General features: G+C 36.9%; 1 protein-coding gene across 3 annotated transcripts in view; it reads left to right on the forward strand.

Annotated features, from left to right (window-relative positions):
* The window catches only part of Dip-C (dipeptidase C), a 400748-nt gene that overhangs the window by 13735 nt on the left and 369048 nt on the right, over nt 1-17965 (forward strand). For 2 of the 3 annotated variants that reach the window (XM_090391828.1, XM_090391835.1), the window contains exon 2: nt 4615-4795. In XM_090391828.1, the coding sequence (XP_090247954.1) occupies nt 4615-4795 (181 nt within the window). Of the gene's footprint in view, nt 1-738; nt 759-4614; nt 4796-17965 lie in introns of those variants that run through there. The other variant, XM_090391843.1, reaches the window with a different exon arrangement.

Below are 17965 nucleotides of genomic sequence, written 5' to 3' on the forward strand. Positions count from 1 at the left end.
GATATTATATTTTTGCATTCATTCCTGTTAAAAACTCCTAATTGTTTCCTGGCTTTGCGTGATTCCTAAAATTAAAAACAATATACTAATGCAAAGAGGACAGTTTTCGACACGTGAACATTGCATCACATTCACGTTAATGGTCCTGGTGTCTGTTCAGGAATGTGTGTGAGCAGAGCTAATCTAAGGCAGTATGAGCAATAAGGAAAGGTTAGTAAAACAGGTGTTTGATGCCAAAATGGAAGGAAAAAACCTTCCATTTTGCCTTGGCCTGGAAAGGTCTAGGCCATGATTCAGTCAAAAGTGCTTCAGCAGAATGAATGGTTAGATACAACAATATTGGAGTATTTACAAGTAATAGACTAATTTGGAGGAAAATTGCTGATAGTAGATTATTAATAATGTAAACTTAATCATTGCTGTAATGTAGCTTGAACGTGCCTTGAGGGTATATATCAGGAAATTAATGATGATGATGCAAACTATTTTGGGAGGTTAGTAAAAGATTTAAAAAACCAACTGAATCTTAATAAATATGGCTGTATGAAATGTCCTGAGATCTAGAAAACAGTAATTGCTATATCTCCCATATAGTAGCCAAGGTTTGAGCCCTTTGGACATATACAGATGGCCAAAAACTTAGCGTTCCAGTGGTGTTAAACCATCCAGAAGGCAAGGGAGAGTGCACACAGAGACAATAGCACCCAGAAATCAGTGACTGTGATTGGTTATTATGTCAGCCAATCCAATTGAATGATGTAATTTGTCATGAGTTGCTGTTTTTGTTTTCTGAGTTTCATCTGTTTTGCATGTATTAAGTGTGAACTGACATGTTTAGGACACTGATATAGCAAGTTTTTAATATATAGTTTTTTATAAATTTATAACTTTTTTTTTTTTACCCATATTTATACTGTTTCCCCCATTGATGATCTACTGAATGTCAGGTTTTCTGCCAGACTTTTTCATGGAATGTAAGATTATAATTGAAAGCAGTTGGAACTTGTGTATAAATAAGTAAAACGAGTTAGTTCGGCCTTTCCCAAGTGATTACTTTTGCAGATAACTGTGTGTATTATGTGGCGGTATTTAAAAATCATATCAAAATTCAAATTATCCGTGTCTCACTCTGGCATTTGCCAATGATAATCTAATTTCACCACGAAGCATAAATCCTTTGTGCTTCTCACATAAATGGCGAGCGTGAAGTATAGCTATTGTTCATATGACCTTTATACTTTCCATATTTAAAATTATATGAATTGATAAATTAAAGTATTCAAGGTTATTATTATTATCATTATTATTATTACAGGCAACTCCAAGGAGTCAATAGACTCATCAAGGGAGGCCCTAACATCATGTCAAGAACAACTATTCGACATTCACACAGTATCTATCATACCTCACCTTGAACTCATTCACAGTCATGGCACTCACAACAGACTCTGGCAGCTTATTCCACTCATTCACCATAATAAAGTGACAAAGCAGTTGATGAGGGGAAAGGCATATTCTGCCATTTTTTTTGGATTTTGCAAGGGCATTTGATAGGGTGGCACATGATTAGCTGATATTCAAGTTGCAGCACATGGATTTAGATGTCAAGTTAGTGAACTGGATTCAGTATTGGCTGTCTGATAGGTATCAGAGAGTTGTGTATGGTGGGGAAGTTACAAGTGGGGTCCCAGAAGGCTAACTACTGGGACCAGTATTGCTTAACCTTTATATCAGTGACATTGTCAGTGGATTGCTGTGTGTGTGTGTGGGGGGGAATTCAGTTGCTTGCAGATGATGCAAAGCTAGGAAGGGTTATTATTCATAGTGCAGTTGTGGATTTGAATAAAGAAGATTTGAATAAACTGGACAGATGTGCAAATGAATGGGGCGGGGGGTCAGTTTAATGCAGCAAAATGTAAAGTCTTTAAGTTTAGGATACATCGATGGGAGGCTGCATACTCTGTTGGAGGAGCTGTACTGGAGGAAGTAGGGGAGACAAGAGATCTGGGTGTGATGATTGGATTGATAGAAACCTGAAATTCAAGGAACATATTGGAAAGGTGGTGAAGGTGATCCAGAGGATTGCTGCAATACTGAGAAGGACTCTGACCTGCAGAGATAAAGGAGTTATTATTCCATTGTGTAAAGCCCTGATCCAAACACACTTGGAATATTGTCCTCAAATTTGGTCCCCAGGATTTGAAGGCTATAAATTAACTGTGGAAAGGGAACAGAGGCAGATAACAAAGATGGTTTCTGGACTGTACAATTTTAGTTATGAAGATCAGCTGAAGTAATGTGAACTCAGAGTTTGGTAGATAGAAGTAGAAGAGGTGATATGAATGAGACTTTTGAAACTGTTGAGAGGTAGTTACAGGGTTGATACTGGGAAGTTCGTTCACTTGGTGGAACAGGAGGAAGGAGACAGGACAAGGGCACCATACCTGGAAGTGAAAGGAAGCTGTGAGCAAGAGGGTAAGGAGTGGTTTCTTTGTATGGATGGTGGTTGAACTGTGGAATGCTGATAGAGTGGTGAGAGCACAAATGATCAATGAGTTTATGGTGTGGTATGATAGACTTTGTGTTTTCTAAGAAGGACCTCTCACGATGAATCTTTTGACTCCATGCAGGCCTGAATAATAATAATAAACAACACCAGAAGTTATATTTCTTGTATGCAAGCATAATAGTATGACTATTAAATTATTTCAGGAAATTACAATGTATACAAAATATTAATTAAAAGAAAACTTTAATCAATACTTTCTATATTTCAGCAGTGTTACGTTGCCATCTTCATGGGAACATAAAAATATGATATGTGCATGCAGGCACTAACAGCTTGCAAATGCGACTGAGGAGAGTAACTAACGTTGTTCCTAGAGTCCTAAAGGTGTCCCCTAGTGGACTAAATTGGGTTGTCTTGGCTGTTGGGCTGATGTTCTCATGATGCAAGCTTCCCATATTTGGGCAGTCTCATGCACCCAAATTTGTTGAGGTTTGGGAAGTTTTTTTAGAGCTGAGGCTGATTCCATGAACAGTCTTTCGTATTTATATTGCTGTGGTGTAGTAAAGTAATATAAATACGAAAGATTGTTCATGGAATTAGCCATCGCAGCTCTTAAAAACTTCCCAAACCTCAACTAATTTGGATGCATGAGACTGTCCTAAAGTTGAGAACTTTACATCATGAGAACATCATCCCAACAGCCAAGATGACCCAATTTAGCCTGCTAGGAGACACCTTTAGGACTCTAGGAACACATTAGTTACTCTCTTCGGCTTTATTTGCTCTTTGTTAGTGCCTGCATGTACATATCATATTTTTATGTTCCCATGCAGATGGCAATGTAACATTGCTGAAATATAGGAAGTATTGATTAAAGTTTTCTTTTAATTAATTTTTGTATACATTGTAATTTCCTGAAATAATTTAATAGTCGTGTTACTAACATATAAGCTTATTTACAAGAAGCATAATAGTATATTACCATATTTTTTATATTCTGTATTATAGATTTAGAGTAGTCATAGAAAGCTATTCCACTATTTGTTGGATAGTATATCATACTTGGCAAGAAATTATATTGTTGTTTACATTCATATTTTAACCCAGGATAAGGAAAAACAAAAATGCATATGAAGTATTTTCATTATTTGTCACTTGTAAGCTGCAAGTAAATAAATTTCGTGTGATGATACGGCGTTCCCCCTTTTTACGGGAGTTCACAGTACCATCTAGTCCCCCCAAATTTTATCTGGGCTCTGGAACCAACATAGACTGACGAGTCAGATGGCTGGGTCAGTATTCCTGACTGTAATCCGTGTGTCCTCAGACCGGTTTGCCTGCTTGCAGGATGAAAAACACCAGATAAACTGGCGGGAAAAACCCTGCTGTCCACGCCCAAGACTGGCTAACTTGGCTATGGCTGAGGAAGATCCTTAAGTTCCTCACATCGTTGACGGGAATCGAACCTAGGACACTCCTTCCCCAGGCATATGGTTGCGAAGTGCAAAGCCACTAGGCTAACCGCATGGACTAAACTGCAAGTGCTTTTGGGATATGTACTCTGCATACAGTAATGCAGAGCATAAATCCCAGTATATGTATATTGCCTACTTTATGAAATATCATTTCCCAGACTGAATTTGATCGTTATTGAGGTGTGATCACTATCTTTGTCACAAGAGGTAGAGTCTCACAAGAAGTGAGAGTCTTTCTCACTTCACTGTCTGAAATCCACAGTACATATTTTTGCTCTGGATTTGAGATAGTTAAGCCAGTTTTTCTAGTTAAGGGGCTCATTGAAGCTCAAAATATGTTTATTGCTTTGTAGAACAATATACATATCTTAGGATGGTTACTTCTTGTTTTGAGTTATCTAAGACAATTTGTAGTGAAGTCAACAGTTCTCATCATGCAAGTGATAAATTGTGAAAGTAATTGATACTTCATGTTCAAACTTTTGTTTGGTAATGCCAGGATAAAAATACAGATGTAATCAAGAATAGATTATCCAACTTAATAAGAAAATGTTGCTACAATTATATGTATTTAGTACAGCAGGTATAACTTTGTTAGCCACAGTTTTTGTAGAAACACTTTTGTTTCAGGGGTGTTTTTTGCCTTGGAGAACACACTTTAAGTGTGCCGTCTCAGTTGCATGCCCTCAATCGACAACGGTTATGCGAACGATTACAACAAAAAGGAGTACCTGAGAAAGCAATTATAGTTCTGCAAGGAGGAGAATCATGTACTAGATATTGCTCAGATTTGGAACCAGTATTTCGTCAGGTAAATGCTAAATAGATTAAGTAGTTTTTAAATTTATTTATTTTTACATCATTTTACAACTATTTTACATTATTAGTTAGAATTCTTTAGTCATTGTAATCATATCTAAAAAGTTTTTTCACTTGCTTAGAAAGTAAATTATACTTATGAAGAAATTATATTCTTGTATCTTGTTTAATCTTTAATCTTTTAAGTCTGTAAAGGGTTATTACCAGGTTAATGTGTTAGAAATTTTTCATAGAAAGAGGGAAGAACAAGGGGAATATCCTGGAAGCTGTAAATGAGAATGTGAACGGGGGGGGGCACAGGTTTTCTTTGCATGAAGAGTGATTGGAATTCATTAAGAGAAACCAGCTGTGTATGCGGACAAAAACAAAAATCACAAAAGATGCCAGCTAAATATGAAAAAAAATGATTGAATTTCATCGATTTATTTATTTATTTAGACATATGAAGTTTCCTCCCTTTTTCTCCCCCTTCCCTATTGGGGCAAGTTGAGTCCCCCTCATGTGGGTTAGGTATTTATGGCTGTAGATCCATGTGCGTTTGTGGGGCCAGTTTGCCTGCTTGCGGGATGAAAAACGCCAGATAAACTGCCTGCACCCAAGACCAGCTAACTTGGTTATAGCTGAGGAAGATCCTCAGCACAGCCACTAGGCTAACCGCATGGACGATTCATCATTAATGCAAGGAAATGAGAATATTTTGAACTTGCGCAAATAGGAAACATGGACGAGGTTCTGCTGACTTTTGATGTGCCCTCAAGCAAAACTGTAGATTCCAAGGGCACTAAATGTGTTATTATTAAAACTTCGGGGCACAAAAAAACTCACTACAGGTTGTTTTATCCTGCTGTGCTGATGGGACAAAATTGCTGCCACTAGTGATTTTTAAAAGGAAGACGTTACCCAAAGAAAAACTGCTTGAAGGAGTGTTTGTACATGTTCATGCAAAAGGCTGGATGGATGGAGGAAGAATGAAGTTATGGATAGATAAAATTTGGCCTAGGTGCCCTTGTGGACTGTTGAAGAAGCCTGCCATGCTAGTATGGGATCAGTTTCATTCTCAAAGAACAGATGATGTTACAAATAAACTCAAGGAATTGAAAACTCAGTTAGCTGTAATTCCAGGAGGTCTAACTAGTCAGCTTCAACCTTTAGATGTCTATATTAATAAACCATTTAAGGGATTTATGAAGGAGAAGTGGAACAGCTGGATGCAGTCTTCAGATTTTGAGGTTATGCCATCAGGAAGAAGGAAGAGGCCTAGCATTTCGCAAGTTTGTGAGTGGGTCAAAGCTTCATGAATGCTGTGAAAACTGAGATAGTGTGGAATTAGTAATGCACTAGATGGTACAGAGGGCAATTTGTTGTATGAGGACTCAGATTCTAATTTAGAAGAGGTTTCAAGTGTCTCTTCATTTAGTTCTGGAGATGAATTTCTGGGTTTTGACGATTAAAAGGTGGGTACTCTTTCCTAGTTAGATTAGGTATTTGTTGAAAGTAGACCTACTTATTACTATATATTTGAAATACTGTAAATTCATTATAATATTCAGTGATCAAGTTTTTTTCCTAAAAAATGTGTACAAAAAAGGGGGTGCATCGTATACACCAGCAAATATGGTAATTCTCCGACATTGCCAACCTTCCCCACTCCCCTTTCAACACCATAACAGCAGAAGCATGTACACCGCAGAAAGAAGACAGGCAACAACATTCAAGATAAGGTATGTGTTAATTTTCTTCTATTATGCTACATATATTTGTCTCTAAAACCATCTGCAGTGCCCTAAGAATTCTTGAGTAAAAAGCCAATGGCATTAAAAAAGGGGCACTCCTAAACAAAAGCAGGCAAAATTGCCGTAAAAATAACAGTAAAGTTTTATAGCAAATAAAAGTTAAGCAGGTAGCTCTCAGATGTGAACTGTAGTAAAATACAGAAACATATTTCAATTAAAAATTAAAGGGTTTGAAAATATAAAACCAAACCTTGGAGATTCAGTGGCAAGCCCTGAAAAACATTTATTGATTCAGATAGAGAGGCATGTGGTGAGCTTGTCTGAAAGGATAGAAAAATCAGAACTCCATGGTGGACACAGGAAGTTAAAGAGGTAGTGAAGGAAAATAAGAAAGCATATCAAAAGTTCCTGGCAAATAAGTCAGCTTGTGCTCTTAGAGATAACTCTTCTATATATTCTATTATCTCTTCTATATAGAAAATACAGAGACAAATATAAGAAAGCTAAACACTCTGTAAAACTAGCGAAACAAAAGTCATGGGAAGACTTTGGCAAGAACATAGAAAATAAATATCAAAAAGGTGGTGGTTGTTGAAAATGCTCAGAAATGGAGGAAAGAGAGGGCTGTAAAAGGAATTAGAGATGAAAAAGGTGACATGAAAACTGGAGAAAAACATGTCATTGATGTATGGAGTAATTATGTCGAAAAATTGCTAAATGAAACAAGCAGTGGCAGCACAGTGGTATAAAACACTCAAGAAACGTGCAATCAGGAATACTCATACATATCCATACTTGAAATAGAAAAAGCCATCAAAACATCAAAGCCTGAAATGTGGAATGGCAGTGGTAGTAGATGATATTTGCCCAGAAATGCTCAAGTATGGAAGGTATAAAAGTCTTGCAGTGACTGCACTTTAGTTCAGAAGGCCTGGACAGAAAGACAAATTCCAGATGACTGAAGTAAAGCTTTCATAGTACCCATATATAAAAAAAGAGAAATGAAACTGAATGTGAGAATTACAGAATGTATTTCCCTACTGAGTGTTCCTGGTAAGTATTTATGCAAGTATACTTGAGAAATGGTCAAGAAGGATTGTGGAAGGGAAGCTTGGTGAAGAACAAGCTGGATTTAGACCAAATAGAGGCTGTCAGGTCAGATTTACACTTTACAACAAATAGTTGAGAAATCATGGGAATATAACAGAAATCTGTATTTAAGTTTTGTAGACCTGCAAAAGGCATTTGACAAAGTGCTAAGAGAAAAGCTATTCAGAACACTACAGTTATATGGTGTCAATGGAGCATTATTATTATTATCCAGGCCTCCATGGAGTCAACACAAGACTCATCGTGGGAGGTCGTTTTTAGGAAACATATCATACCACTCCTTGAACCCATTGACCGTTCCCGTTCCAACCACTCTCTCTCTCAGGCAATGCATTCCGAGGGTCAACCACCCTCCATGCAAAGAAACCACTCCTCACCCTCTTGCGCACAGCCTCCTTTTGTAACTTCCAGGGATGGCACCTTTTCATTGCTCCTTCCCACCGTTCCACCAAGTGAAAGAATTCTCCAATGTCCACCCTGTAACTGCCTCTCAACGGTTTAAAAGTCTCGATCATATCACCTCTCCTTCTTCTATCCACCAAACTCTGCAGTCCACATTCCCTCAGTCGATCCTCATAACTCATATTGTACAGTCTTGAAACCATCTTTGTTATCCGTCTCTGTACCCTTTCCACAGTTAATTTATCCCTTCAAATCCTGGGGACCAAATCTGAGAACAATAGTCTGAGTGGTCTGATTAGGATCTTATACAATGGAAATGATAACTCTTTTATCTCTGATGGTCAGTGTCCTTCTCATTTATTGCAGCAATCCTCTGAGTTACCCTCACCGCCTTTGCAATATGTCCCCTAAATTTCAGTTTTCTATCAATCATCACCCCCAGATCTCTTTTCTCAACCTTCTCCATTACAGCTCCTCCAATCGATTATGCATCCTCCTATCGATGGATCCCAAATCTCAAGACTTTACATTTTGCTGCATTGAACCGATAACACCATTCATTTGCCCTTTTGTCTAGTTTATTCAAATCCTCTTGCAGGGCTGCCACATCTGCACTATTACTGATAACCCTTCCCAGCTTCACATTATCTGCAAACAACTGAATGTTCCCTTGTAACCCGTTGACAATATCATTGAACAATACAGGTTCCAGTACTGAGCCCTATGGAACCCTACTTGTAACCTTCTGCTTCCTTGATATTGCTCCACCATACACATCTCTCTGATACCAATCAGTCAGCTAGTCCTGAATCCATTTGACTAACCTGACATTTAAACCCATGTCCTGCAACTTAAATGTCAGCTTATCATGTGGCACTCTGTCAAACGGCTTTGCAAAATCCAAAAAAATGGCCGTATATGCCTTCCTCTCATCAACTGCTCTTGTCACTTATTATAAAAGGCAATCATATTTCTAAAGCAAGAGTGCCCCTTCACAAATCCATGTTGATTCTCACAGATAACATTACTCTCATCTGGCCAATGCTGTATATAGTCCCGCACTGATTTCTCCAAGACCTTAACAACTACTGATGACACACAAACAGGCCTATAATTAGACACTTCCAGTCTGCTACTGCCCTTATGCAGTGGCACTATCTTACCTTCCTTCCATTCCCTGAGTACCTTTCCTTCAGCCAGACTTTTATTGAAAAGCCAGGTCAACAGAGCTGTCAGTTCTTTCTCACATTCTCTCAAAACCTGTTGTGAAATGCCATCCAGTCCAACAGCTTTATTGCTATCCAGAGTACTCAGTATTTGGAACACACTCTCCTCTTGCACCTCTAAACCCTGATCCTGCCCTATCCCTCTAGTATTAAAACCTCCTCCAGGATGAAATACTCCAATAAAGTGCTCATTGAACAACTCCACTATGTCCTCTGCATCAGTCATTCTATTCCCATTTTTATCCCACAGTGTCATTCTTCCACAATCGTTTCTCCACCTACTGGCCACATAGCCAAATAATTCCCTAAGATTTTCTTTGGATCTTAATGCCAATCATTTCTCATATTCCAGTTTTGCCTTCTTCACCATTCTGGTCACTCTCCTGGCCTGCATCTTATATTCTTCGTGTATCTGTCCTCTACCCCCTCTCCTTGTATATCATCCATAATCTCTTTTTCAACTGCAGTTCCTGTTTGATATCGTTTCATCCACTTTACACCAAATTGTGTCCGTTTCTTCACCTGTGAAATACAGCTTACTATTGCTGCTAACAAATATTCTTTCACAATTTCTTAAGCACTAATGATATCCTGGCCTTCCAGTTCTTGCCTCCATGGAACTGCCCCCTAGTTGATACCTAATACTACTATAATTCCACATACGTTCCGTTTTCTTTGATACACCTGGATGTCTGTTCATCTTCCAAGTCAAAACCACATGGTCACTCTCTCCAACTGGTGGCAGAGATGTCATCTCACTTATCATCAACTCTTCTGATGCTATGACTAAACCCAAAACTCTTGAACCTCTTGTTCCATCTATTATATGCTGCCAAAGACATTTGTCCCTCAAGAATTCCAGAAATTCTATCCCCTTCTTACTACTTGCATTTTCCTCTTCCCAGCATATACTGCTGTAGTTAAAATCTCCCAAAAAAAATCATTCTTCTGCACTTGCCAAGCTCAACTGCCTAAACATCTCCTGGTCCCCATCCTCTGTGCTCCCTGGTTTATAGCAACACCCCACTAAATATCCTGTCTTGGTCATTATATCAAGCAATACTTAGTCTTTATTTGAGTTGTAAGTCAGCAGTTAGAATTGAAGAAGTATAGGAGGATGGTTTGATGTTAAATCTGGTATCATACATGGATGCACATTATCCCCCTCTGTTATTCATTATCTGGATCACATTATGAAGGAAAGTGGTATTAAACCTGATATCAAACTTGGATATGTTAATATCAGCTCTTTACTTTATGACTCCATGAGGTCTTGGGTAATAATAATAAGATAATGAAAATAGGTAGAAACATTGAAAATATCAACTTGGATAAAGGATTAAACCAAGTATATAATTTCTTGGTATCTTTAATTTATAGTATAACCAAGTGGAAAATCTTCCAATAACTATGTCTAATCCAGAGTATTTTAATAATAAGGTGTGACACCTTTTGGTTACTTGTATATGGTATGACTTCTGTACCTCAGCCTTATATCACCTCTGGGTCTAGCTCCCACTGATTGATGAGGTCTCATTAAAGGTCGAAACCACTACCCAGATCACAATAAAAGTCTGGGTAGTGACCCTTCCCATAATACATAGTATTATACATGTCCATAAGGATATGTGCTTTGCATTTTGGGATACTAAGTGATGTGAAGTCATTAGCTTCTATATACGAGTTGCCCTAGTCCTGGAAATACTTCAGGTGCAAACTTTGTTTGTTCAGTATATTGTTAAGCACTTGGATAAAGGATTAAACTAAGTATATAATTTCTTGGTATCTTTAATTTATTTTCAAGTGAAAAAACTTTCAAAATTTTATATCATTCTCTTTCACGAAAGGTGAAAGATTCACTTTATGGTATATTTGTTTCCATTTGCCAGTGGCAAATGGAAACAAATAAAGTTATAAAACCCAACTCCAGAAAATAACATGGTTTCATGCTACTTCATGTTGCTAGGGAAAAAATTAATGTATATATAATAATTTTATTATTTTTAAAAAGTTTTACAAACATCTGTGCCATGTTGGAATTCAGACTACAGCTTTTTGGTATCAGAGTAAGGGTTTTATAACTTTGTTACAAAGTAATAAAATAACTTTATTATAAAGGAAATTGTTACTAAAGGAAATGTTGATAGAAACAACTGTAAAAGGATTTAGATAGGGAGAGAGAGAGAGAGAGAGAGAGAGAGAGAGATGAATACACATGCACACACGGCTTTGAAAGAAGTCAATGGACATTCCTGTGAGCATGATGCATCGTACCATGTAATGAGTCATATGTTTTTAACTGGTATAAATTGGAGGAATTTGACGCTCCCAAGTAAGTGCAACTGTGTCTGGGTGAAACGGCTGTGAGAAGGAACTGAACAGAGTTTGAAAGAGGCATTGTGATTGGATGTCATGTTGCACGCCTATATGTTCAGCATATTGTTGACAAAATGGGCCATCCCAGGTCAATGGAAGCACAGGGAATCGGCTGCAATTGCTGCCTGCAGTAGATGATCCATCTCTCTCTCTCACACACACTTTCACACCACACACACACACACACACAAAAAAAAAAAAAAAAAAACATGATTGTAGGGTGCTATGAAGGATAATATGTAAAATCTGCCATTCATCAGCCAACATGTTGAGTTCTGGGCATTGTTGACTGGAACATGAATCTGCACAAAAACATTCAGAACCAAGGTTCACAGCATACCAGTATGCAAGCCCCACTTTACCCAACCGAACATGCAGCGTATTCTTCAGTGGTGTAAAATGCATGTACACTGAGTCATGGAAGCTTGGAAAGCTGTGTTATGGAGCAACGAATCACGCTACACCCCTCTACTTAGCAGATGGATGGGTGTGGCAGATGCTCTGTGAATGCCTCTTACCAGAGTGCACAATCCCAACTGTGAAATTTGGAGGCGGCAGTGTGATGTCTGGTCATGTTTTTCCTGGTTTATCCTTGGTGCTCTCTTTGTATTGCCATGAACTTTGAACTCAGAGAGGTATCTGAACATTCTGGATAATTTAATGCTTCCTACTTTGTGAAGTTTCTATAGAATTGATCATTGTCTCTTTCAGCAAGACAGTACACAATATCATAAGGCTGCAGTAACTGTGTGGTTGGTGTTTGTGAATGTTGCCACACTTGACTAGCCTCCACAACAGGAAGAATGGTCCAAATTCCATTGATTTTTATGGAAAGTATGCCCCGTTGGATTGCTGCAGTCATCACAGTGATAGGTCCTACATTTTATGGTGTGTGCTATGGCTTCCGTTGACCTTTTTCCAAGCAGTATATATATTAAAGAGATTAAAGAAATGCCATGTTAGGATTAAAAAAAATCTTAACATGGCATTTGGGATTCAAACAAACAGCTTCTTATGATCAAAGCAATATATACATTATACCACCCAGTTTTGTACCAAAGTAAATGCTGTTAAACTGGCAGGAAAAAGTTTTGGTGGATTTATGTAATTAGAAGTGCTTTAAAATGCAAAAAAATATGAAGTGGTGAAATTAGAAATGTATTAAGGGAAGAGTGACCAGATGGTGAGTATGTCGCCTTTGTATAATAATGCTGAGTGGGTGAGATCCACAGTGATAATGAACGAGATGATAGTGAGAATGTATAGAAGTCTGAAATGTGTTGATACTTAGAGTACATTCGAGGATAAAAAGGGATATGATCCATGCAAGAGATGGATTGTATTTAAACACAGAAGGATGCAAGCACTTGGGGAGTATGTTAGGATAGGGAAAATAGTTTGCGAAGGTGGAAGGTAACTGGAAATGTTCTTATGTGGGGATAGTGGCTTGAAAAATGAGACTGTATAATGTGTAGCAGAGCTAAGTGGAGTGTCATAATAGAATTAAAATGAGATTAAAATAGCTATGTTAATACCATCACACTGGTTTTTCTATATATACAAATACCATTAGTATTAGGAATAAAGGCAATGAGTTTGTGGCATTGAGACTCAGTCTCTCCAAAAGATTGTTGGCATCACCAAAACTTGGTTGATAGTGGAGGATGTCCTAACAGGGATTGAAATTGAAATATATAGCATATTTTGTCAGGACAGGAAAGGCAAACAGGATGTTGGAGTATTACTTTCATTAAGAGAAGAATTGTGTCATCTCAGAGTAGAGAATCAGAGAGAGAGAAAATAACACCAGTGGGTTCGAGAGTATATGGTGTGAATGTATAGGACAAGATATTGAATAAGATGTTGCTGTAGACTAGGAAATATAGATGGTGATGAGTAGGAAATTTTTAGGCAAATTAGTATGTACAAAGTGAGTGATCATTATGGAGGACTTCAACTATACTGGTATAAAATGGGTAGAGGAAATTAGTTCCCTTATTATTGTATTAAGGCATACAATAATAAGGTAACTAAATTTTTGGACCTTGAGGGGACAAATCTTTTGGACAGCATGTAGTGATGGGAACACAAGGATCAAGGATGGTCATAGCATTAGAGGATCTAATTATGAAGATGTCATACTTGTCCACAGTTGGGGAGAGTGATTATGTAGTCTTGACTTGGAGGATGAATCAGCATGTAGAAGTATCAAGGCAGAAAAGGTATTTATGTAGAATTATAAGGCAGACAATTATACTTACACTTAGAAACCAGCTAGGAGCAGTAGAATAGATGAAAGAATTTTAAATAAGCGAGGTCAGTAGTGAATATGACCTGGTTATGAAAACTTTGTAACAGCAATGGCAGATTGTATGCCTTCAGTGAAGAAGATACCAATTTGGAGTAAAATGGATGGCTAGGAAAATCAAATAGGAATTAGAAATGAAAAAAAAATAGTCTTTTGAAATTTGGTATCTGCAGATAGGATGCTACATATTCATTTGGTGGAGTTATACTGAAAGAAGTGCAGAAAGCAAGGGATCTTGGGATGATTGTAGATAAAAATTTGAAGTTCAGAGACAATGAAGGCTTCAGTGAAACCATTTGGTAAGAAGGTTTGACTTAGTGTAACGCAGTGCTTTATATATTAAGTCATCTGCAAATGACTAACATAAATATATGAACTCAACATAAACAGAAGAACTCGAGTTAAAATGTTAGGAATCAGTGAACTGAGATGAATGGGTTACTTTGATACTTATGATTTCATGATGTATTACTCTGATCATGAAAAACTTTTGAAGAAATGAAGTAGCATTCATAGTTAGAAGAGAATACAAAAAATACATTTTGAGTTACGACTCAGTGTCCGATAGAATAATTCTAATCAGAATAGAGGCATACCCAGTGAATGTTACACTCATAAAGGTGTATGCACCCACTACAGATTCAAGTGAAGATGAGGTAGAAGAATTTTGCAGCAGCTTGCAACAAGTAGTATACAGTATTGATAAAACAGATTTTCTATTGACATTAGGTGACTGGAATGCAAAAGTGGGCGAAAAAGAAGAACGAGGCATCACTGGAAAATTTAGTTTAGGACTGAAGAATGATGGAGAGGAAAAGATGTCGGAGTTTTGTGTTGAGAACAGTTGCTTTATTGCAAGCACTTGCTTCCAACAACATAAAAGAAGGTTGTAAACATGGACTTCACCTAATGGAGAATACAGAAATCAGATAGATTATATTTGCCATCAGGAGTGCTATTCAAGCAGCAAAAACACTAGCTGGCACAGACTGTTGGACAGATCGTGAATTATTGATAGCTGAAGTTAAATTGAAAGTAAGGGTAAGAAGAAACCAAAGGACAGTATTAGATTTGATTTAAATCTTATAAATGAAGCATTTAAATTAGAAGTCAGAAAGAAATTAAAAAGTTTGGAGAAGACAGGAAGAGAATTAGGACTGTGGTGAAAAACAATGTACACTCATAGAAGCAGCAAAGAAGATTCTAAATAAAGCAAAAAAAGAAAGAAAGATTGTAAATGCATCCCATTTTAATAAGCAAGTTATTAAAAGAACAGTGGAAAGAAGAAAAATGAAATTTCAGAGAAACAAAGAAAGGGTTAGACAACTGAATGCAGATTTCCAAAGACAGGCTAGGAAAGATAAGGAAAAACACCTAAACAAAAGGTGCAAGAAAATTCAAGAAAGCTTTATTATGGGTAGAACAAGAGATTTATTTTGAAAAATAAATGATGTTACAGGGAAGTTTTTCCCTAGATTAGAAGTTGTAAAAAGTAATTCAGGTAAGTCTGAATGGAACAAGAAGAAGAAGCAGTGAAAAAAAGATGGAAAGAGTATGTAGAGGATTTGTACAAGAAAGATAAAAATATTGAAGGAGAATTTATTAAGGAACCCATGATAATGAAAAGTGAAGTGATATCAGTAATGGAATCACTGCCAAAAGGAATAGCTCCTGGAGTTGATGGTGTGTCAATGGAATTATTGAAAGCAGCTGGGGATGAAGTAGGATGCAGTTTGGAAGAAAATATACTGGCCTAGAGATTGGAAAACATCAGTGTTCATCCCATTTCCAAAAAAAAAATGAATGTGAATAGAGAAATGCCACAAGAACAGGCAGGCTTTAGGAGAGGTAGAGGAAGTAGAGACCAAATAGCAAACATGAAATAGATTATGGAAGGAACAAGAGAATTTCAGAAGAAAATATTCATCTGTTTTATTGATTATAAGAAAGCTTTTGAATGCATTTATCACAACAGACTGTGGATTGTAATGAGATCAACGGGGTCAACCTGAACATCTAATTCTTTTGATAAGAGAGCTGTATGACAACCAAGAAGCTTTAGTAAAAACAGTCTTTGGAGACACAGACAGTGTTCGAGTGGAAAAAGGGGTGCGGCAGGGTTGTATACTGTCGCCCTACCTTTTTAATATTTATAGTGAATATATCATGAGAATGGCTGATTTAGACAAACATCCAGCTGGAATTCAGATTGGTGTCAGAAAAATAAATAATTTAAGATATGCAGATGATACAATCTTCACACTAGAAACTAAGGAAGATCTGGAGTGGTTGAGTTTATTGGTTAAGAGGGAAAGTAACAAAGTTGGTCTTAATTTAAACATCAGCAAAACAAAAGCGATGGCTTCTGGCAATTTAAATGAATTTATAATAGAGGAAGATAAAATAGAAATCATTGAAAGTAATGATTTACTGGATAAGACAGAGTCAGAATTGATAAATGTGCAGATGAAATTAAAAGAAGGATAGTCATGGGTTTAAAAAAAAAAAAAAAAAAGTCAAACCTGACAAAAATTATGAAAGATGGAGGTGTTAGTAAGGCCATGAAAATTAGAATTGTCAAAGCAGTGGTATTTCTAGTAGAGATGTATAGCTGCGAAAGCTAGATTATTAAGAAGACAGTAAATTGATTCATTTGAATTATGGGTATGGTGAAAACTATTAAGAATCCCATAGACTGCAGGAATGACTAACAAGAAGGTCTTAGAGAATATAAAGTCAGAATGCTCCTTGGAGGCGATTATCACTACACAAAAGTTGATGTACTTTGGTCATATTATGGGAGCTGATGAATCATTGGAGAAGGCGAAGATTAAGGGAATGAGAAGAAGAGGAAGACCACAAAACATTGGATGGAGAACATAAAAGAACTTACCAACTTGACGTTGATGTCTTGGCCATTAGAATAGAAGCTATTCAGTACGCTACAGTTATATCGTGTCAATGGGGCATTATATCAAGCAATACTTAGTCTTTATTTGAGTTGTAAGTCGGCAGTTAGAATTGAAGGATGTACAGGAAGATGGTTTAATGTTAAATCTGGTGTGAGACAAGGATGTACATTATCCCCTCTGTTATTCATTATCTATATGGATCACATTATTGAAGAAGGTGGTATTAAACGTGATATCAAAATTGGAGATGTTAATGTCAGCTCTTTGCTTTATGCGGATGATGTTATACTTCTGAATAAATCTGCTACAAGTTTGCAAGATTCCCTGACTAAATTGAATAACTGTTGTAATAGATATGGTATGAAGGTCAGCATTAAAAAGACAAAGACAATGAAAATAGACAGAATCATTGAAAATGTCAACTGTGTTGTGAATGGAAAACCTGTGGAACAAGTAAAACATTTCAGCTACTTAGGCACAATTTTTAGTGAAGATAGTAAATTAATTTGTTGTTTCAAGGATACTTGCGACATAAGACTGAATGATATAATCACGTAATCACAAGAAAGATATTTATTTAACCAAATATTTCGGTCTATTTTAACGATCTATTGTTAGTATTCTAGCTTGTATTTTTTAAACTGTTCTTGTAATACCACTGACGATGGTCTGCTATTTCCAGACCGAAATATTTGGTTAAATAAATATCTTTCTTGTGATTACGTGATTATATCATTCGATGGTAAATTAAAAATGGAAATAGACAACAGAATCAACAAAGCTGGTATGGTAGGAAGTCAATTGAATAAATTCATATGGAATAAGAGAGAACTTAGTCGGAACACTGAATTAGCTGTATACAAGACAGTGTTCAAACCAGTTTTAACTTATGTATCTGAGAGCTGGATCAAAAGTAAAACATTTGACCAAAGACTAGAGACCGCAGATATGAGAGTCCTGAGAAAGATTAGAGGCGTGAACAGATGGCATCAATGGCGATATCATATTAAAAATGAGGATATTAGGAAAGAACTTGACATTGTTAGCATCCAGGAATGTGTTAGCAGAGCTAATCTCAGGTGGTATGGTCACTTA

This window comes from Typopeltis vanoorti, chromosome 1 (genome assembly GCF_054136105.1).
Source record: "Typopeltis vanoorti isolate ZY-2024b chromosome 1, IOZ_Tvanoo_1.0, whole genome shotgun sequence".
Taxonomy (NCBI): domain Eukaryota; kingdom Metazoa; phylum Arthropoda; class Arachnida; order Uropygi; family Thelyphonidae; genus Typopeltis; species Typopeltis vanoorti.